This window comes from Poecilia reticulata, chromosome 10, assembly GCF_904066995.2.
Source record: "Poecilia reticulata chromosome 10, P_reticulata-male-v2, whole genome shotgun sequence".
Taxonomy (NCBI): domain Eukaryota; kingdom Metazoa; phylum Chordata; class Actinopteri; order Cyprinodontiformes; family Poeciliidae; genus Poecilia; species Poecilia reticulata.
In genome coordinates, this window is record NC_088839.1 from 26,323,348 (window position 1) to 26,346,125 (window position 22,778).

The window sequence follows — 22,778 nt, forward strand, 5'->3', positions numbered from 1 at the left end:
AGCGCCCCAAAGAACGTCTGTAAATGGAATGATGGAGAAACATTGTGATGACGTGCTGAAGGAGGCGCATCGGAAAGAGCAGGAGCTTCTTAAAGAGACAAAGGCCAATTTCAAACTATTACATTGCAAAGTTACATTTCTTTTAAGATAAGTTTGACATATAAAACATTCTTATAACAACTGAAAGTAACAGTTACTTGATTATGCCATAAAATTGCACTGTGTGCCTGGGAAATACGTAACACTGTCCTTTAACATTTAGCAGACATGAAGCATTCACAGAATAGAATCAATTTTCTCATTTTACATATATGAGGCCCTTCTAATAGTCTGAAAGCATGAGCCATTATTATCAGACTGATTCATTATGACACAACCCCAAACAAAGTGTAAATCTGCTTAAATGTGCTCTTACTATGTCAAACGGCATCACGTCAAGACCATCGCTCTGAATATTAAATGGTACCATATTAAACAGCCACAGTTTGAACCTGTTGCTTTTGTGTTTCCCATGCTGTCTAATGATCCCCCCTCCCCTACTTTTCCTTCCAACCTCCAGTAGACAAATCCTTCAGCTTTATTGCCCAGACTCAAGGGCTGCAGGTGCACAGGCCACAAAAGGGAAAACAGGGGAGCAGTGGAGGAGGAGGGGGTAGGATGGGAAAGAGAATGGTCAGTCGGAAGATGAGAGGGAAAGGAACAGAGCCCCCTACCCTGGTTTAACCTCTACCACCATCCATCCTTCCCTTTGACCCCAACAAAGTCCTCTATTTCCCCTGCGACACCTCTGTTTTGCTCTGCCGAATTTAAGACGAGAGCAAAGTGTGAGTGGTGCTGCCTGGTGCTGCCAGGCCTGCAGGAGAGTGTGTGGCTGGAGACAGGAGAGGCAAGCTGGCCATGTGGCGGGAGCGGCACTTTTCTTCTGAGGCACCAGAGGAGCAGTAATGACTTAGCACTACAGCTGTGCCTACCGAGGCTCACCAAATCTTGCCCTAGAGTGGCCCCACAACCAAATCTGAACATGTTTGTCTTCTGGTCGCTGCTTCTGCTGAGAAAATAAGAAACCATGGGGGACAAAAGTTTTAACAAACTCTGAAACTTTCACAAAAAAGAATTAAACTCTTAGTAAAATGGTCAAACAGCAGGTATATCTTTTAGGATCAAATGGGAATGAATATACATTCCTTCTTTTTGTTCTGTTTCTAAACAGGTTACTACGACATACCAAGAAGATCCACAGCAAAGTTATGAGTGTGTGAATTTGTTCACAAACATCACAAGGTGACTATGAAACCATTCAAGAGCTGAGCAGATGCATGGAAAAAAAATCATATCAGGCCAGAAATCTGGGTGAAGTGACTTGAACGTTCAGAGACACAAAAAGACGATTACAAAGTCAGCCTTCTGTCACTTAAAAAACATTTCCAGGATTAAATGACTCATTTCACAGCAAGATCTAGAGAAACTCACTCATGCGTTTATCTTGCTTTAGTTGCATTGATTACTGCAACAGTGTCTTCACAGGTCTGCCTAAAAAAATCAATCAGCTGCAGCTGATCCAGAACATTGCTGCTCGTATTTTCACTAAAACCAGGAAGATGGAGCACATCACCCGAGTTCTGAAGTCTGGCTCACTGCAGCTCATGGAATAAACTTTAAAATACTGCCGTTAGTTTATAAATTACTGAATGGTTTAGCACCAAAACACATTAAAGACCTGTTGTTGTTGTTGTTGTTGTTGTATCAACTTTAAAAACTTTTCAGGTCTTCTGAATTAATAACACATGGGACATCATAAATTCCAGTCCGTTTTTTCAACTTGTCATCGTTTTCCTTTGATTTGCCACTGCAGTGTAATGTTTTTGTTTTATTTTCCTTGTTACTGAAAATGTGCAAACCAAATAAAATTGCCCTGCCTTCCTTGTAGTTTTTAAATGTTGCTGCAGGTTTTTTAAAGAACTGTGTATCGATAAATGTGCTGGAGGTTTCTTTCTATTAAACGAGAGTTTTACGTTCTGATGTCACTGTATGCACACTCATCATACAGGATATATGACATAAACAATTCCTCCTCTGATTTTTAACATTTAAAAAACCTGTCATCTTATCATGGGTGTGTACACACTGAAGAGATACTTTACATTCATTACATTGAGCTCGCAGAGAAGTGTATCCAAAGCAAATCAAAACAAAAGAGAGTGACACATAACAGGGCAATGTGAGACTGAATCTCAAACCCAGGAACAGTTTGAAATTAAGACTCAGGAAGATGGAATCTGAAAGAGCAATTTTAACTCCGCAACAATCAAAGTTACCCTGACATTGTACTACGTTCATACTATGGGCTGCGGTTGGGTTTGGGTTCCACCTAATTCTAAACATGTCAAGAAAAAACCCCTGCAAGAAATAAAATACAATATCAAAAGGAATACAAAGGCCTATATTCCGTCATAAAATGCCATAATGTCACTGAACAGCCAATCAAAATCAACAAATGATGTCATTAATAAAAAAATGTTTTGGTCATTATGTATTATGAATAGTCATGTGACATGAATCTGGGTTCTACATACCAATCAATATGTGTCTTCCAGCATTAAACTGCTTGTTTACAAATTTGTTTGCTATCCATCCATTTACATGATTATGTTTGAGTTGATGAAGTATATCTTTAGTGTTGCTAATGTTTTGGTCTCAGAAAAGATGTTTTTTATGTTAATTTCAGTTTTCTCATTGTGGTTTTTAATACTTTTGTTTGACTTTTTAAATATGAAGATACTTTGTACATGCACACTTGTGTATTAAGTGATGAATAATTTGGTTGCATGTGATTTTGCACCTTTGCCATACTAGAGTTTTCTGGGTACAAAAAGGAGCTGTCTCTGTAATTTATAATCTTCTGTAAGAAAATAATTTTGTTTTTTTACTCCAGTCAATAATATCTACGAATCCAACATGTCTTAAAGTTATTTTGGTTTCATAACCAAAATAAATGGGTATAGTGTGTTATACAGTTTTCAGGTAGAAATTACTTAGGGGTTTTGAGCATTTTTGTGGCCATAAGTAAACATTTACAAATAGAAACTAACCGATGGGACATTATTTAGGGACATGGATGTGAAATGATTTGTCCACATAAAAGTAACAAACAAAAATAAACTTGCCTATAACACATTATGTTATGCGCACACAAAATATAGTCACAGTATTACAATTGTATTCCTGTAATATTATAACTTTATTATTGTAATATTATGACTTTATTCTCATCTAAGGTTATTCTCGTAATTTTATTTTGTTTTGTTTTTCTTCTTAGTGAGGCCCTAAAACTCCATTGAAGATTTAGAAAAAACTAGTTTAAAATTTTTTTATTTTAGCAACATATTTCTTCAGACTGGAAGTGATATTTCCAGTTTAGTGTGATGTTTAGTGTCCTGAGTTGTAAAAGAGAATCTGTGGAGTGGTTTAAATATTAGGGTGATGGCAAGGAGGCCTTCCAACATCACGTGGGTGGACATCATCACCAGACCTAAATTCTCAAAATACCAGTGGAAATTCTTGTTCTGCACTTAAAAAGAAGTGAAGATGCATCATTGACTACTGATAAAAGAATAAATCATTTTACATAGATGTCTATCCAAGTAGATTTTTTTAAAAAAAAATTTTTTTCAAAATTAGCACACCTTTGGATTGTTTTACTATCTTTTGAGAGTTGGCCGTCACATTTCTTATCAGAGACAGACATCTGTGTTGAACAAAAATAATTTTGACTCTCAGCCTGCCAGTGGTATGAATCATTATGTGATTAACGTTGGAGCACGAAACGTGCTTGTTGGGAATTCCCACAGCCACAGCGCTGCTGCTGACCTCTTGGCAGCCTCCCTGACTCGAGTCTATCTTGTCTTTTCAACGGTTTGGGTGAGCCGTCGTCCCTTCTGTCCTACAGCTTCCTCAGTTATTGATGGCAGTTTTCATTGTGCCAACGGTATATAAATAATGTGACCCTTCTGCTGATAGACAACCTTTGCACAATTACATCCTTCTGATCCTTTGTTTTCTCTTTGCAAACTTTAGCAGAAGAATGCAGATGGACAAAAGTCAGAAAAGTCCAACTAGCATAATTAAGCTTCTTTTCAGGTTAATTAGATTGAATTTACTTAATGTTAGATATGAGCTCAAAAAGACTGAAATGAATGGATCAGAAGTTTATTTAGCAATCTATTTTTGTAAGTTTGAGCTGACCTAGTAAGATTTTGCACCTTTGTGTATTTTAAATATTAATATTAGAATATGTAGCACTATATCAGAAGAAATCATCTATCATAGTATTTTTTAATCCTAAAAATGTTGTGTTTCTGTAGAGATTTCAGAGCCGCAGATTTGACTCTTAATCAAACCAGAACTACTGAGCAACATGGTGCTCACAGTGATATTTAGTGGAGAAGCTTAATCACATTTACTAACAACAGAGATGTGAAAATGTTAAGAAATTACTTTTAATTATCACTTGTCAAAGAAAGTAAGAAGCAGCTTGTTAAAAAAAAAAAGTTGGATCGCAGATTACTCTCAAAACTGTAATAAAAGTTTGAAAAGGTAGACGGGCAAAAACACTGGCACGTTGTTACTCCTACATTTTGTTTTATATCATTTTTGACCGTATTTTAATGTTTTCTAAGTTCATTATGCATTTTCCACAATATTTATTCCGTTTTTGCTGTGTTTTCAATCCTTGTTTCTCTTTTAGAAAATAAATAGCAGCAACTTTGTAATAAACTTCTTCTGCTCTGATAAAATTAAGTTTGTTTTTGTTCAGCTAAGTCAGGACAATGGATCCTAAGAAAAAGAAATCGGCCTAAATCATTATTTGACAAAAGTTTTTTTTTTTTTTTGCCTAAATCACTTTTGGCAAGAAAAAAAATGACTTAGGCCTTTAGCTTAGGAGAGCGATGATATTGCATGGTACATCTTTGTGCATCTCAATTTTCCCCTCACCTGTTGACTACAAAAAATCCCTCTCTTTGCAACGAATAGTACAGCAGAGCGCATCCAATCCAGCTGGTTCTCTGTCATACATACACAAACACTCAAACCTGCCTATGTTACTCGAGCTGCAGAGCTGGGAACACACCCTCGGGGACAGGAATAACAGGCCACTCAAGAGTATGAGGACATCTGAGACACAGTGGCACCATACTAACATGATGACTCTTTAACGTCTCCTTTATCTCCATCCTACGGCTCGTCCGACTCCCCATCAGCTACTGTTTACACCAAGCACAAGTCAAGAGCGAAAGCAGAAAATGGACTTTCTTAATTCTGAGTGGCTGAAGTCCACTAGAGGAAGGTCTCTTGTGTGGCGAGAGCCTCATATTGAATAAGGATTGAAATTTACATGACAACTTAGGAAAAATGCTTTTTCATTACTCATTCATCCCCTAAATCAGTTTGCTCCCCCACTCTTTACCTCTGCCTGAGCTATTAAATCACCATCTTGACCCTGCGACCTGGAGCCGCAACCATAAAGAGCCCCCTGTGGGTCAGAGGCCTGATTGTAACATTTGAATATGAAATAAGACTTGGTCGGGCCTGGAAACAGCCCCATGCACTGAGGCACAGGCTGACCCCCAAGAGGGAGAGGCCTTCCTCAGCAGCCTCAGGCCCGGAGGCTCCCTCTCGTCTCTCCGAGAGGATTTACTTGGACTTGAGCAGAAGAGCGAGAGAGAGAGAGAGAGAGAGAGAGAGAGAGACAGAGAGAGAGAGAGAGAGGGGTTGAAGTTGGGAGAGGTGGAGGGGATGAGAGGCCGACAGAGAGGGGAAAAAGAGAGGGCAGACATTTGAATAAGACAAGAAGCGAGTAGTGTTTGCATGACAAAGGAGCCCGCCATCTCCCCTGATTGGTGTCACAGCGCGGTACTAAAGCCATGCAGGCCCCCCGGGGTGGGGTGATGTGTGGACTGCAGGCATGTTTATGCACCCAAGGTGTGATGTCGAGGAGGGATGGGGGGGCGTCGCCAAGTTTCGGGCATAAGAAGTTTGTGCGCATATCCTTGAAAAGGGGGAGAAGGTTTAAAGAATTGTGAGCTCTTCAAACTTTGACTTACTGAGAACAAGTTATGCTATATTTTCGTCGTATTGGGATATTTTGTTTAAGTATGAGGTAGATTGGAATAATTCTTATTCTTCATGTTAGGAATTAACCATTTCATCACACAGTTTCATTACTCTGAATTGCAGGAGAGTCTTTGTACCTAGAAATAGGCTTTGCGCTTTTGCAGGCATTTAAAAACTTAAATTGGGAATGTTTACTGTTCCAGTTGTTTGTCTTTACATAACACCAAAGGTTGTCAAGCTTCCTGTTCAAAGGTCCAAATCAGGTTCCTGGGTAAGATTAAACGTTTAGAAAATCATTAATGAGCAAATCTCTCATCACTCTGTAATGCTCACGAAGCAAAATAAATAAGACTTTATGGATACAATTAATTCATTGTGATGATAACCTTTTCTTTTTTTGTTACACAAAAGCTTAATGAGGGCTAATTTTACAGGAATCCAAACCAGCCAATTCAAAGTCTAATACAGGGAACAATACTGCAATAAAAACTTAATGCCAAAACTGTTTCATGGATGCTTTTAGCACAATCATCACCTGGATTTCTGTTATATGTTTTTATCCTAAGCATTACCATGTTTACGGACATGCATTTGTTGTCTTTCCTCAACTAACAGGGTACCGACTGCATGCTTTTTAAAAAACATTCACATGGCAGAAATTCTCTAAAAGATGATCTGACCCACAAAAAATATCCACATACGTTAAGTATCGCAACCGAGAGAGATTTTCACTAGAGCTTCCTGCAGGGCATTTAATGTAATGATTTCTAGACAGAATAATGAGTGTTACATTTTGTTTCCTGTTACCATGTCAAGCAAATTAGTTTAGTTTTTAGTCCATTAAAACTATTCTCTGAGGATCTGTGTGTGGCCCTTTTTCCACCATCAGAGAAGATACAGCAGATTTCCTAAGAATTATAGATGTCAGAATCAAACATGACAAGTTAGCTGTTAAAAAGTATCAACTCAATTCATGTGGTTTTTGACTCACAAGAACAAGAAAGACAATAACATTGAAACAACTGAGGCACAAATTACTTTTGTACAGAGTATAAAAATGCCTTCAGTGAGATGCCTTTTTATATTTTAACATTTCAGAACTCCATGTTTTATAAATTAAGCATTCTTGAACGTAAAATGTGTCTGATCCTGCGGTTAATGCATAAAAGTTCAACAGGCATTTCTGTGGCATCAATTTAATCTTGTTGTAAAGCGTGTTTTTGTTGTTTTTACATTTGTGAAAAATGCCACATGTTGTAAAAGGAAGCTTTAGATTTAAACTATTTAATTAATGATGCATGATCCTTAACAGTGAGGCTGTGTTCTACATAACTAGTTGAATAATCCTCTTCAGGATAATATAATGCTTTTGTTAGTTTGTTCAGTGTGTCCACCAGGAGGTTCTGGACATTTTCTGTGCTCCAACAGGGAATCAAATGGGTTTTAACAACGCTTCATTCAAAACATTTATCAATTAACTCTGAAGAACTACCTGACTCATAAAAGGGCAACAAAAAGTCTTCAGTAAATGCAGATCTCTTACTGATGAGCATCTTCACATGGAGATGATTTTTCTGCAGTCATGTTAGGCTGACATCAACTTGCTTCCTCAAGGTTTTGATAGAACTTATTGATTATTCGGCGTATTACATGTTTTCTTTGTGGTTTCAGTGATTACGGTGTTAATCTAATTTTTATGTCTTTTTAAAAGAGCTGACAATACTCACAAATACAAATAAAAAACCCATAAAGGCATAAAAACAGGGGAAGAAGCTCTTTGAAAATCCTTCTTCATAAACAGCAGCAGTTTTCTCCAGATGTGCTCAGACTCTCCCTCTTTGGTTTTAAGGCTACATATGTTTTTCTCCATAACAGATTTATCCAATTATGTTCATCCATTGCTTTAATTTTCTACAATCCGTTTTTGGCACATTTCTGATTATAAACATCTTGTTTGTCAAAATTATTGATTTGAAGAGATATTGGTAATTTTTTTCACATAGTTTTTCTTGGATGAATCAAAGATATCAAACCTGAGGATTCTTGGGGACTTTGCTAAGCAAAATGCACTAGGTGTGGATCTAACTTAAAGAAAATGTTGTTCTCCTTTTTCCTAAACAAAGTACTTATTAATGCATTTTAATTTGCATTAATGAAATGCTGTAATAACTAGTGAAGAGTAGTTTCTAACATCATTAAAGAAAGAGAATGTGAAAATCTTTCTAATCTGTTGCCATTTCTGTGATTTTCCATTACAAATTAAGTAATTTTGATTTAAAAAATCTGAGCTGAAGTTATAAGAAATGATACAGGCAGAGAAAGATTACAATTATCCATTAATGACACTATCTTACTTGGGCCTCCATATCTTTAACAGTTCAATTTGTCTTCTAACTTGTTCTCTACCTGTTTTGTTTTCAATCTGAATGTTAGGTGTGAAGTTCAGCACCTTCACCGTCTCCTCCTGCTGTGCAGTCAGAGTCGTAAGCTACTGCAGGTGGATCACTGGCTCCAAGACGTCCTCTCCGTCCATCTCCACCTCCCTCTTCCTTCGTAAACCTTGGAAGGGAAAAAGCACAAAAACAGAGATGACTGGGGATCACAGGAACAGGCAAATCCAGGGGATATGAGGTGGATTTCACAGCTCAATAAGTTTGGACAATTTGTTTACAATCCTCTTTATTGCAGATCCCCTGGGAGGAGGTGTGTGTGTGTGTGTGTGTGTGTGTGTGTGTGTGTGTGTGTGTGTGTGTGTGTGTGTGTGTGTGCGTGTGCGTGCGTGCGTGCGTGCGTGCGTGTGTAGGTGTGTGTGTGCGTGCGTGTGTGTGTGTGTGTGTGTGTAGAAACACTTTTATCTCTGAGATTTTGCAACATGGAACGGTAAAGATGGGATGCAAAAACAGTGTATTATTAAAAATCTGAGGTCACAATATGGAGGAAGATGAAGGAACTGTGAGTGAGAATTAGTGAGGGTTTATAACACACACGCACGCACACACACACCGAACCCCCTGTGTACAAAGCCTTCACAGGCTCATCTGGACACCGCCGCTGGCCCTGGGGGACACACCTCCAAGAGAGATGGCCCGACTAACTCTCCATGGCAACTAATCAATAAGTGACAGAGTCAGTCACGACTGACCCGTAGCCGAGCGTCTTCCACCTCCCCCCACGTTCCCAGGGATACGATCCCCAAAAACCACACACACACGCGCACACACACGCGCATGCACACACACACACACACACACAGGCAAAAGTTCAAAAAAGTGCCCCAAACTTGGCCAAAAACATCAATCTTCTCTGAGATTCAAATGCAGACTCAAAAATTTTTTTCTCAAGTCACGAAGCGTATTTTCATTAAGTTGGCGTCAGATGTGGGTACGTGTTGCAGAATGAACAGTAAGATGTGATCAGAGGGTTTCTGATGGACTACAGTCACCTCACATGGCCATTGTTTATCTGTCAATCCGTGTTCCCTTTCACTGTCCTCAGCATACACTAATCAATATCTGTGGCCTAGATGAGAGGCCTAATCTTCCTCCTTGCCACCCCCCAAGGTCCTTGCCCCCCTCAGCTCTGCATTGTCCAACAGAGGTCCCATACACTCCTCATAATGCCTCAAGAACAGCGCATACACCAGCTCACATACACTTGGCCCAATTTTTACAGCACACCCTGGAAGGGTAGAAAAAAATCTATATCTTAGCAAATTTCAAGCAGCTCTACATGCTCCAGTGTTCATAGACAAACATGCGGTGCAGAAAAAGACCATCTGCAGCAGATAGATGTTTCACACTAGAGTGAGTCAATCAGTTTCACATCAAAACCAAATGTTTCCATCCATTTGTCATCACGACTTACTCGCAACGAAGTCGCTTAATCCTGCTGTGAACTACCAGTGCGTGCGCTTTTGTGGTTTTCGGCAACCACAATTACAAGCAAAAACAAGTTCAAGAAAAACTCGATGATCTCTAACCGAAGAAAATGTCAGAGGAACCAGAGAAAGAAAGAAAAAATAAATCTGATTCGTCCCGTTTCAAGTCGTTCGTGCGATTTGTATTTGCTCTATTTGGGACAAAAGCCACGGTAATCCTGACTCATATTTGACAAGTCTCATATTCACACACACCTGCTGCGGCAAAGTAAACACGCCTTCAGAGTCAAACACCTTAATGGATGACCTTTGCATTAAAAGCTGAGCTGGGATAAACCCAAAGGCAGGCAACCGCTGACACGGTATAAAACAGAGACGTGCCCATTCTGGGCGTGATTGATGAGGAGAAGCCACATCATAGCTAAGCTGTGTGTTCAGTCTGTACATGGGTCGAACAACAAAATAGCCATCAGACTCCTCCATCAAACCAAATGTTACATAAAAAAAAAAGATTCTTTCATAGTTCCTTGAAAGCGTTTAGTTTGTGTCATTGTTCGGGGGGTTATTTTGAAGTTTCAATGAAATCGAAAATGTGGTTTCATAATTTTTCTAAGCAGAGTGTAACATTTGATAGAAATCTGAAATAACTTCCAAAATGATTCATATCCATTGGACTTGTTGACATTTTGTTCTGCTGCAGCCAAGAACTTTAACCTGCTTTATTTTGGATTTTTAAGAGCAGCACAAATTATAACTTTAAGAGCTTTTCTGAAAAGGAAACCTAAAAAGTGTGGAATATAAACGCATGCCACACTTTTTAGAATATGTGTTCCAATAAATCTCATTTGTCAAAGTACCCTTTGAAAACTGATAATCTCTAAGCAGGAATTAAACATACTTTCCACTAAAGCCAAATTTTTGTACTGAAAATGTTTTTTAATAGTCTGATGTAATATTTTAATTTTAAATTTCATGTGGAAAATAATCATAATTAACAGAAAACATGCTTTCAAATATCCATCTGTGTGTAATTAATAATGTGTTTTACTTAGTGATACAGAAATAAAATAACTTTTTAATAATATTTTAATTTATTGAATGGTTATATAAATATCAGCACATATTCAGTTAATTAATCCCAAAAGGAAATTAAATGTTGCTGTAATTTATGTCTCTTCAAAGAGTCTGCATTGCAACGAATCTGAAGTTTTTGACTGAAGACACTTTGCTGTTGTGCAGCTGTTTGATAGAGTAACAGCCGATACCGATATGATGCAGAAAAAAAGTGCAGACTGACTGAAAAGATTTATTTTTAAAAGATAAAAATAAGAATACAGACATAAATGTTGTGAATTGTAAATCTATTTGATAATTCTGCACCAGTACAGCAAACTTAAATACACCAACAGTTTCCCAAGCTGTTGGTCAAATGTGTAAAAACCACACAACTTTAATTTGGTCAGTCAGTGCAGTTGGTCAAACATGTAAAAATAAACCGCAACAAGCCTTTCAAATGTTTAAGAAACTTCAATTAGGAATATGAAGTAAATACAGCATGGCGTAGATCTGCCCGTATAGATTGTACTTTGTAACCGACACCTGATGTGGAATTTTTTTTAATATCGGTACCAATACAAATATTAATATTGGATCTCTACACATTAAAACATCTGGAAAAATATATTTTTTTTAGTAGTTGTTTAATACGTTAGCAAGTAATTTTACTAATAAACTGTTTTCAATCTAAGAAATTAAAAACTTTACTTCCGTTTATTAGGTTTAGCAAACATTATCCTTGAGAAACAGTTTTGTATTATATTAAAGCTTATCAAATATGAGTCCTACATGTTTGTGCCTTTCTTTCTGAGCCTTCAGTAGCTGTCCTCCTTGATCTTTGCCCGCTGAAGCCTGCTGGTTTCAGAGGGAATTGTGTGGCTCAGCCTGAAACCACCACTCCACATTGCTCCAGGTCAGCCTGCAGCTCTTCAGACGGTTTTTCTTGCTTTTGTTCAATCAGTTCCAACCAAAACTTTAAGGTTTAACTCAAGAGTTTGAATGTTTTGATGACTTTTAAACTTGTTAGCATTGCAAAGCTTGAAAAAATAACAAGTTTAAGAAACATTTTTGAGATTTTTGTCTCCCGCATTCTTGCTATCGTAAAATGTGTGGAAAAGTGAATCAATTGTTAACTAGAACACTGAGTGTGAAGAGCCTGTTGCTTTATTTCAACAAATTATAAAAGAAATTCACAGTTAATTTCATTTGTCCTTCTGCATATGTTAACTATAGTTTAGTCTTCAGCGCCTGCAAGGCTTTTATGCCACTATTACACTTTCTACAGAGACAAGAACAAGTAGCTTGCAGCTGGGCGGATGCGTTTTCTTGAACAGCGGCATGCTTGTCTTTGAAGCATTTCCCACTCAGCATTCTTTGTGGTTGTGTCAGTGACTCTGATCCATCCACAGTTATCATTAATGAGACATTAACATCACGCAACAAGCCTCATCGGTGCCTACATGGGTTCAGGCAAGGACTTGAAGCTCAGATGTACTTAGAGCTACAAAGACGGTCAGATGTGATTTTTCTAGTGTCTCTGCTGAGTGCTGCCAGTGAATGAAGAGCGATGGAGAGGACGGTGCGGTGAAGAGGGATGGCTCTCAGTGGGTCAGCCCAAAAGCCCTGACCCCAGGAGGATTTGATGCCATTTTCCCACGCAGGGAGTCGACCTGAGAGGAGCTCGTTAACAACATCTGCCCCATTTCAGAGAGATTAACCCCCGTCCCCAACCCCCCGCACCTCAACAGCCTTGTCCACTCACACACCACTCTGCTGTCAATCCAAGAACCTCAAACAGGTTGGGGACAGGCCCTCCCATATTCAAGGATACCAGCCAAAAACAACCCCACTGCAATCTGAATCTATCACAGGAATCCTGACCCGCAGTGAGGCGTTCATCCGTTACACCCAAACCACGCCAATTTCTGATCTGCGCATCAGGGGAGTTGCTAGATCGCAGACTGCGATTAAGTCGAAGGTTTGAGGGTGGAAGGCGTGCTTCGGCTACAGAGTTGCCCAGCCGGTCGGTGCAGGTGAATTAGTGATGTCACAAACGTCCTCCTGTCAGCCAGATTTGTGTAATGAGTTTTTCCACTCATCACACTGACGTAAACGGGGACACTTCACTTGGCGCACACTTCTTGTGCTATTACCACCCCCCACCCCCCGTGTACTTGCACAAGATGTGCAACTGGCGGGACATGTTCTGACATAATTTGAGGAGAGAGTGTGAAAAACAGGGCTTACTGATCAACATGGCCCATGGCGAGAGCCCTCCGTGTGACAGGTAGACGCATAGTGGTGAAATCCGCTGGGAATCTCCTGAATCCGTGTACTACAGGGCTATAATTAGGTTAGTTTTTGGAGAGGGGGTTAAACAAACAGGGGCTGTGAGGTCATAGGCAGATGGAAGTGGGATATGCCTGCACTTGCTGAGTGGGCACAGAGCTCCACAGGACAGGGGAGAGAGGCCCTCTGGGCACTCAGCATGTGGGGGAGCGAGAGGTGGGGTGCTTTTAAGCCAAATTCAGATCAACTAACTGCCAGAATATTCAAACACAATCCTAACCCTAACCCAATATTCACACTTTACCCCTAAACATAATCTTGAACTCCTAATCTAGCGTCGGATTGAAACAGACAGAATTTCTCTGCACATTTCAAGCAGAAACTTCAACTTTTTATCCTAAATTTATCCCCAAAATCCCAGTGTAGGGTGGATACTTTCCTGGAGTTTGATAACTGACCACTAACCTTTGCTCTGTCCACACACTTCTGAGGAGCAGCGGCAGAAAAGCTGCTTAATTTCAACAACAAAAAAAGGGAGTTTGAGAGTGCGATTAGGTGACGGGTGGCTGCTGGCACGCTAGAGTGACTTAAACCCTGTCAGTGAATGCAGGGAGGTCTGGATAATCTTTCCCTCCACAAAGGTACGTGGGGTCTAATCCGGGCTGCTGCACTGAGCTATATGGATCCAGTTCTGCAGGGAGTGTGGGAAGGCCGGCAGGGCCATGCTGTTTCGGCCCTCTTTGTGACGGCAGATTATTTATCCTTAGGTACACTCCAACAGCAGGCTGGCCCATTCTTCCATGCACCTGTGTATAATAGTAACACAGCAGCAAAGAGTGTGGCTATAGTTATAGATGCTGTGCAAGCTTAGTGCACTCTGATAATTAAACTAAATTAAGCATAGATTACAGGATGTTACAGTCCTAACCAGTTTTATGGGATGTTTCTCTTGTTCACATCTTAAACTTAATTAATAATTCTGCATGATAGTTAACTTTTTTAATCAAGATATTTTATGCCGTACAAATACCTAAAAGATGTCTTCATTGTAGTGTAGTTGAGATAAAATGCAGAAACAGAACTTTTCAAAACTATTTCTACTTCGATGCTTTTTATTTTAAAACTCTCAAGAGACTTGTTTTTTTTTTCTTTATCTGAAATGATTATTTATAATTCTCTTAAAATATTAAAATAACTTTCTAATAGCTCCAGAGAGCCAACCTATGTACAGTGCACAAAAACACACTAAGAGTCAGCTTTAGTGTCTGATAAATGCTGCATTTTGATTGCAAAACGGCTAAATTTGAGGAGAAGCAAAAGTTGTTAACAGCAGCAACTTTTTGGAAATTCAAATGTTAATAAAGCTGAAGGATCTGTAGCTTGTAAATGAAGTACTGTGAATACATAACTTTTTTCATTTTTTTAGAAATAGCAGAAAAAAACAAAAAGTAACAACAAAGAGTTAAATTAATATTTTCCTTAAAAATGTTATAGAACTTCCTCATTTTGGAAAACCAAATTATTTGCTCCACTTTTAATGTCTTGTTAAAATTTTAACAACAATTTGTGTGAGATTACCCTTTAAGATGTTAAATAAAAACAACTTGTTTTGTTTATGTACATTTTAAAATATATATTTAAATACAGCAGCATTTTTATATATATATAAATATTTATATTATGTAGCCACTTAATTCAATTTTAAACTTCTCCTTATTTTGCACACAAAACACTGAGTCACAAAATTACGTTTCGTAAAAATTTATTCAGCTTTTAAGAATAGAGGATGGTCTTAAAATATGTAGAAACGTCAGTTTAAATAAACCTTTTTTTCGTTCAGGGTAAATGGGTAAACATGACACTGTCAAAAAAAACCATCACAGAACAAAACAAATTTACAAAAAACAAAAATACAACCAAAAATAAAATAAAATAAAAAGGTCTTGAATAGTTTCACGGGTTGCACAAGCTAGAGAAGGAAAAACAGAAATCTTGCTATAAATAAAACTTGCGTTTGCGACCGGCACAGTCTTAACATTTCATTTAAACCTAGTTCATGTTGGGAAGGAAATAAAAATAGAAAACAGAAAGGGACTACAAAGGTTGTGAACACAGTGGAGGCGACTGACATTCTACAAATTAAGTGTAAACATTTATGAACAGACTGTCCATCCAGCTTTTTTTCTGAAATACGCCAGCCCCTACACGAGGCCACATGCCTTTTCAAAGAGAGAAAATATGGCATTTATTTAAAATATAGAAGTCCAATTCTTCTACACAGGTTGATTGCTTCTACTTGTGATGAAAAGCCTCGGCGGAGCTGGGCTCAGCGTTCAGTTTGGGTCCATTTAAAGTTCATCAAACGGACGAGTCAGGATTTTCAGATAAAACTGTTCTTGAACGATTCTGCTGAACGTTCTTTCTGCAGCAACCAAAAGAAGTTCAAGTATCCGAAGTACAATTTTTTTTAAGTCTTTCTTTATTATTATTATTACTATTTATTATTCAAATGTGGGTGAGAGGTAGCGTCCCGTTGACGCCAGTCCCTGCGGTCTGATAGTGTGGATGGACGCTGTGTAACCGGCTGCTCTGCAGGGAGGAATGCTCCGCGCTGTCCCCGCCGGGGGGCAGGTACATGCTGATCATGTCCCTCAGGTCCCCCAAGCACGCCCGCTGAGAGTGGGACGTGATGGCCGGCGGCGGCGAGCTCGGCTCCGTCTTACACACGGACGCCATGGAGCTCAGCCCCATGGCGCTGGTGGTCTGTTGCGTGTACGCCGGGGACATGCTGTAGGTGGACGCCGCGTTCATGTAGGTCTGCGCCGAGGACATCATCGGGTACTGCAGGCCGGCCATCTCGTACCGGTGCATCTGCTGGATCTGCGGGCTGTTCATGCTGTGATGCTGAGGGTAGGCCAGCTGGTCCTGCATCAGGGAGTACGCGCTGTTTGTCCAGCCGTTCATGTGCGCGTAACCGTCCATCCGCTGGCCCACCGACACCGAGTTGTTGACGGCGTTGGATCCCGGCGCCAGCAGCCCTCCAGGCAGAGAATACTTGTCTTTCTTGAGCAAGGTCTTGGTCTTTCTGCGGGGCCGGTATTTATAATCCGGGTGCTCCTTCATGTGCATCGCCCGTAGACGCTTGGCCTCGTCAATGAACGGCCTTTTTTCGGCGTCGGTCAGAAGTTTCCAGTCAGCACCGAGCCGCTTGCTTATTTCAGAGTTGTGCATTTTGGGGTTTTCTTGAGCCATCTTCCTCCGCTGGCCCCTGGACCAGACCATGAAGGCGTTCATCGGCCTCTTCACCCGCTCCTGGTCGCTGGCGCTGTTGTTCTTTGCGCCCGGCGCCGAGCCCGAGTTGGACTGCGGGAGCGGGGTCTTGATCTCGGTTTCCATCATGTTATACATTCAGGCGACTTTTAACGATCACTCACACGCACATGGGAGAAAAAAAAATGGATTAAAAGTTCACAAACCCTCGCCAAAAAAGTCAAAGAGAACGCCAAAAAAGTTCTGCCTGAAGCGACGAATGTGTGTTGCAGGTGCCTCTCTGGTTTGTGTCCGCTGAGAGCAGCTCCGTTCCTCTCGGCTCTCAAACGCAAGTCTGTAAACTTGTTCGCCAAGCTCGTGCGTTAATAGGCCCATGAGGCCGGACCATGTGATGTGGCTTGACGGGCTGACAATAAGAGGCAGCGGACCAATCAGCGCGCAGCTCCAACCGGAGAGCGCATCGGTGGGTTTCGGGTTGGAGGAGGAGGGAAGGAGGAGAAGATTTAAAACTGGAGCGCACTTCAGCAACAAGAGCGCAGAAATTTCAGCATTTAGAAGCTGAGGATGGAGAATACTGAGGGGAAAATGAAGGGATTTGTTTTCATCTTTGTTTTATTCTAGAGAAAATAATTATGTGGACATTTTTATTTAGGGCGGCATTATTAGTAGTTGAAGTATTATTAACTTGTTATTTCTTAAGATTAGTGTTATGAAACGAAGCGTAGGTTTGTGGTGATTTAATATAAATAAAGTTTGGAATTGGAAAATTTTCCCCTGGGGGATGGGGGGGCTAAATTTGTTTAAGGTTTGAATTAATAATAAAATGATACATAAATCAAAAGAAAAGCAAGAAAATTTAATTAAGTTTATAAGCTGAATTTATAGGAACATTTAACATTTTTAATCCAATTTAAAATTACTTTGTAAAATTCAATCAGACCAATTTATTTATTTATTTCAGCAATAGTTTCAGTAGATTCGTCAACGTATTTATTTTTGTTTTAGACTAATTTAAACCGACTTGATTAATTTATTCATTAAATTTTAGACACCATTTTGGGACGATATGGAATTTTTCGTATTAGCCTTTCAACGTTTTAAAACACAGTTGTGCTATTTTTTGTTTTGTTTGTTTTGGTTTTTGTTGATTTTGCATTGGATCCTGTCAACATATTCAAGCTTTGTGAGGATAACATCATCTAACTTTTTCCAAAGCATGTCAAACGTTTTTAAAGTTTCATTCATGAAAGTCACTGCCTATCTTGATTTTTATCCAGTTCCACTATTTCAATAGATAATCCTTTCATGAAATGTATATTGAATGAATGTTAAATCGTTCTGAAACGGCTGTGCTGCGTTCAGGGACCTTTTATTTGGAACTTTAATACATTAACGACCTCTTGTGGATGAGAACGGCTCTTTCTATTTTGGTCCCATGAGGAAAAGTTTAGTTGAACACTTTTAAACCCTGTCAGCTGCTGTTTGCAGCCTTGTTTTCCCACACAACAATGAGCGTGCAGAGCTCCCCCTTCGCTTTTTTTTATTTGCATGTGTCGCCTTTACAAACGACCCTCAGCCACTGAAACCAAAACCATGTGCGTGAAACATCTCACACCTGCTAATGAACCCGACGCGAATCGACCATCGAGAATGAGCCATTAACACCTGAGTATCTGCGGGAGCTCTTGCAGGTTGCGTTTTAGGGGGAAACCTCCTCCTGGGGGGTTTACAAGATAAAAATGCAGCTACTGTTGGGGCCTCCGCGGACCGGCGGCACGGGAAACGCGCATGGAGCAAATTAAGCGCACGGTTTTGTTTTCTTTAATTGTGATAAAGCAAAGAATAAAGCCAAGACGCCTTCTTGATTCAAACTGAAATTGATTTCATTTTCTTTAATAAACAAAAACATGAAAAAGTTAATTTTCTGTCTTGTCAAATTTTTTTAAAGTTAAATCTCGTAAAACAGTTTTGCATAATCTACTGACAGCTGAAATCAGACAAAACTAAATCAGAATTATGCACGAAATGGTTTAAAAAAAAAAAGGAAAAATGATTCTGTTGCCAAATTGTGGGGAGAGATCCCACTTTATTCGCCTTGAGCCACAGTCGTTGTAAATCCGCTCAGAAAGAGACATCACCGCACGGATTCCATTTTCCCGTTCAATGGGGCGTGACAAACAGCGCGGGAGCAATAAAACTAACGTCCAATTAGTAGTCATCTAGTTCTCAGGGACCGGTTATTTGTTTATCTGCGCAAATCTCAATACTGATCCGCTTGTAATCTCCTTATGGAAATTGACCGGTAGCAGAGAGAGAGAGAGAGAGAGAGAGAGAGAGAGAGAGAGAGAGAGAGAGAGAGAGAGACCCAGTCAGGAGTAACCCGGAGTTTGATAATGAGGCCCTCTGTGCAGCTAATTTCCTAATTAAGGAATGGAGGGACCACCAGCACAGTCTGCTCCGATTCAGGCTCAACAAGCCCTGACAGCCCTGAGGGGTCTCTCAGGGCGCTGTGCTGCTCAGTGTTGGGAAATATGTCGAAGTCTTGACTTAAATCTCAGTCCTGGTTAAAACTTGTATTTCCTCTTTTTTTCAAATTCAAAATCGAGCGCAGGGTAAAATCAACGCTTTACCCTAAAGTAAATCAGTCGCAACTATATCTATGTTTTTTTTAAGGTTAGTTAGTATGTTATTAAATACATGTTTAAGTACTAAACATTTATTATCATTTATTTTGACTTATTTGCAACTCGACGACAAAGTTATTCATTATTTTAGACTTTTTATACCCGAAAATAATCTCTTAAAATTACATAAAATATCTGTATTTTTTTTGCTGTCGTTTATTTGGCGGTTTTATTTATACGTTGCATACATTTGGTCCGTTTCATTATCGCATATTACAATAAAATGACCCCGCACACACTCTAAATATTAGCCAATTCTCAAATCGACAATAATCATACTTTTCTACATTTTTTTTTTTGTGTGTGTGCCTGGAATCAGTAACTTTCTTCGTGTTTTGTTTTCAGCTCGGTGACCGGCGGACGGAGCCCCTTTGAGAAACAGTAATTAACAAAGAATGGCTTTTCAATTACAGTCACAATGGAGACTGTCTCATTAAGATTTGCATGATTTTTTTTGGGGGGGGGGACCGGGAATGCAAATGAAGATGCAATTTACGCACGGTCTGCTGTTCCCTTTGTGCGGCGTGAATGGCTGCGTCCTCCCAGTTCAGCTCAGGTAAAAATAATATTCACGGGTCATTTAAAGGAATAAAAGTGTTGGTCTTATCGCCTCTTTGCTGCACAAAGCTGCGCTGGTAGTCCTAATGATAATTGGACTCATCTGACCAGTAAGACCTGCAGTTGGTCACATAAAAATGATGCATTTTAACGTTCATGGTGTTTAACGCTATAATCTGTAACGCAGAATCACTGAACATTTTAACTCTGCTCCCTGCCACGTGTAACATCACCTCTATGAGTTTTGATTTCTGCAGCAGGTAGAATACCCGGATGTTGTTTTAGGAAATTAAGACATTGATTAGAGAGAGAGAGAGAGAGAGAGAGAGAGAGAGAGAGAGAGAGAGAGAGAGAAAGTCAACAGGTGCTTATTGTCAGATCTGGACTACATGTTTCTATTTTATTTCATCAAAGCTTTAAAAGTCAAAACATTTATCTACCAAAACTGTTAATGTCTTTAATTAGAGGATAATAATTATTCCATAAAGCTGTTATTTTTAATGTCTTAATCAAATGTGCTCCTTTTTGTATCATCTCATCCAGTTAAATATTAATGAATACAAAATATGGCTTCATTATATCTGGCCAAGTATTTTTAAGATCCTCTAGGGAAATGGGTCCAAACATCGGGGTTGAGACCCCTGTGGGAGCCGTGAAACACCAGGTGACGGGTCTTCAGAACTTTATTTTAAATGTCACATCTGAAATTTGAGATTTTAAAAAATATATATAATGGTTTGTGAGACTGTTTTTGTTCTAATGCTCTGGTTTGATCAGCTTTTTGTGGCTTTTGTATGGGGAACACTGAAATAAAAGTTACCTGTCAGGTTCACCCTGGATGAGTTTTCTATTGCTTGATCGTCTGTGCCTGTGGGGAACAGGCATTCCCTTGTGTTGTGCTGAGTGTAAGAAAATATGCCAGTGCACTGTGGCTTTTTATTGATGCAAAGAAAAAAGGCGCCTGATTCACAGCTATTGAGTTTGTGCTAATTTAAAAATATATTTCCATATTTTTAAGGGATCTTATGTGATCAACTTTAGTTCAAAATCTAAAATACTTAAACTAGTAGAACAGATCAAACCTAAACTAAATTATGCTGTCCTTACAAGTATGTATTTTTTTATAATTAAGATTGTTTTGTTCTACATTTTGCATGCATAAATATTAGACTGGATTAGATTTTGTGGCTATTGATTTTCTGATTGAATGTAAATGTAATTTCTAAACAGTGCTGCTATCTTTGCCAGGTCCCTCTTGAAATATAGGTTTTTATATCTCAGTGAGGTTTTTTATCTGGTTAAATAAATGTTACTTTAAAACATGATAACTATAATATTATCAATGCTTCAAAATGAATTGATACCACCTTAGATTGTCTAAATCTGCAATGTTTAGACTAGTCAAAACTGAAATGAGTCCAAATCAGACAGTTTATTAGAGACACAGAGTTGTGGTCCATTATAGAGATAAAATATATATATATATATATAAATCAATATATATTCATATGTGTATAAATAAATATATATTAGATATGTAGAAAATTAAAGCACTCATCCAGTCTCTGTTTCATTGTCCATGCAAGTTCTTAATAAATGAATTTATTATAAGGCTAAATTACAAGACAATAATAAATCAGAATATAATCAAAGTTAAATTTATTTTAGTGACTTAATTCAAAAAACAAAACATGTATTCTATAATTATTCAAAGTTACTTTTTCACATGTCACTTATATTTCAAGCATTTATTTCCTTTATGGTGATTACGTTATAGAAATTGTTCATTATTGACAATTAAGATATCAGACCAATTAAAAGGACATTTAATGACAAAATGTTGACCTGTAGAGTAAAACCATTCCATACTTGGTCGAGGCTCCTTTTGCATGAATTACTGCATTGATGCAGAACATCTGTCTGTGGTGGACGTTACAGTTCAGACATCTGATCAAACTCTTGATTTGGATTTCCTTCACAACCCTCTAAAGCAAAAATGTCAAACTCCCTTCCTCAACAACTTTTAGATGTGTCCCTGCACCAATGCACCTGAATCCAATGGCTTTACCTCCTCAGGGTCCAGCTAACAACCTCATTATTTGACTCTGGTATGTTGAAGCAGAAACGTTGCAGGACACTCGCTCTCATGCTCTGGAGTTTGAAACTTGTGCTCTGCAGTTATCTCTGCTGCTTAAGCACTTTATTTTAACCATATTTCTTTCTTCCACTCAACTTTTCTTTAATACGCTTTGATACAGTGAAAGGCCAGTTTTGTTAAATATAACTATTTATAGCTTATTATCTATGTGTAGAGTTTCAATAACTTTCTGCTGGTCAACTGTTCTATCAGCATTATTGTCATAACAATAAATTCCTGTATATGAAAATATATTTTTTATATTGGTCTTCTTTAATATTCAAATTATCCCCAAAAATTGTTGTAAAAAATAATTACAAATATATTATTCTGCATCTTATGATCCAAGTAATAAAAGCTTCATTTTTTTCTATTGAATTATTGAAATAAATGAACCATTTGATGATGAAATCCTTACCTATGGGTCAGAATCTGTGCATTTTTTTTAAATAACTGGTAATAAAATGAATAGCTTTCCAATGTCTAACATGAAAAGCAAACTTATAAAGTTGATTAAAATGTATAAATTCACCTTATGCCTGAGAAAAGCGGGTCATTGTCCCCGACTGTTGGTCCATCTGAAGTACTGGAGGTTCAGTCATCAACAGAAGGAGCTGTCACTCCAACCTTCAAATATAAAAGCAAAACACACACACTCAGAAGACAGATGCATTGATTTTTTTTTTTAGATTTAGTGTAGTGTGCACATCTGCCTGGGGGACTAATGGAGCTCACTGCATTCCTCCCTCAGCTGTAAGAGATTCATTTGTGCTTCGTTTGCGGTGCTGGCCCACAA

General features: G+C 38.8%; 1 protein-coding gene and 1 long non-coding RNA gene across 4 annotated transcripts in view; both read right to left on the reverse strand.

Annotated features, from left to right (window-relative positions):
- The window catches only part of LOC108166657 (uncharacterized), a 63,114-nt gene that overhangs the window by 25,691 nt on the left and 14,645 nt on the right, over positions 1-22,778 (reverse strand). For all 3 annotated transcript variants that reach the window (XR_014089345.1, XR_014089346.1, XR_001777021.2), the window contains 2 exons: positions 22,515-22,609; positions 8,561-8,670 (listed from right to left, as the gene is read on the reverse strand). This is a non-coding gene — a long non-coding RNA (uncharacterized LOC108166657). The remainder of the gene's footprint in view (positions 1-8,560; positions 8,671-22,514; positions 22,610-22,778) is intronic.
- sox3 (SRY-box transcription factor 3) lies at positions 15,079-17,351 on the reverse strand. Its single transcript, XM_008420746.2, has one exon. The coding sequence runs from the start codon at positions 16,739-16,741 to the stop codon at positions 15,839-15,841; it is 903 nt and encodes a 300-aa protein (XP_008418968.1). The 5' UTR covers positions 16,742-17,351; the 3' UTR covers positions 15,079-15,838.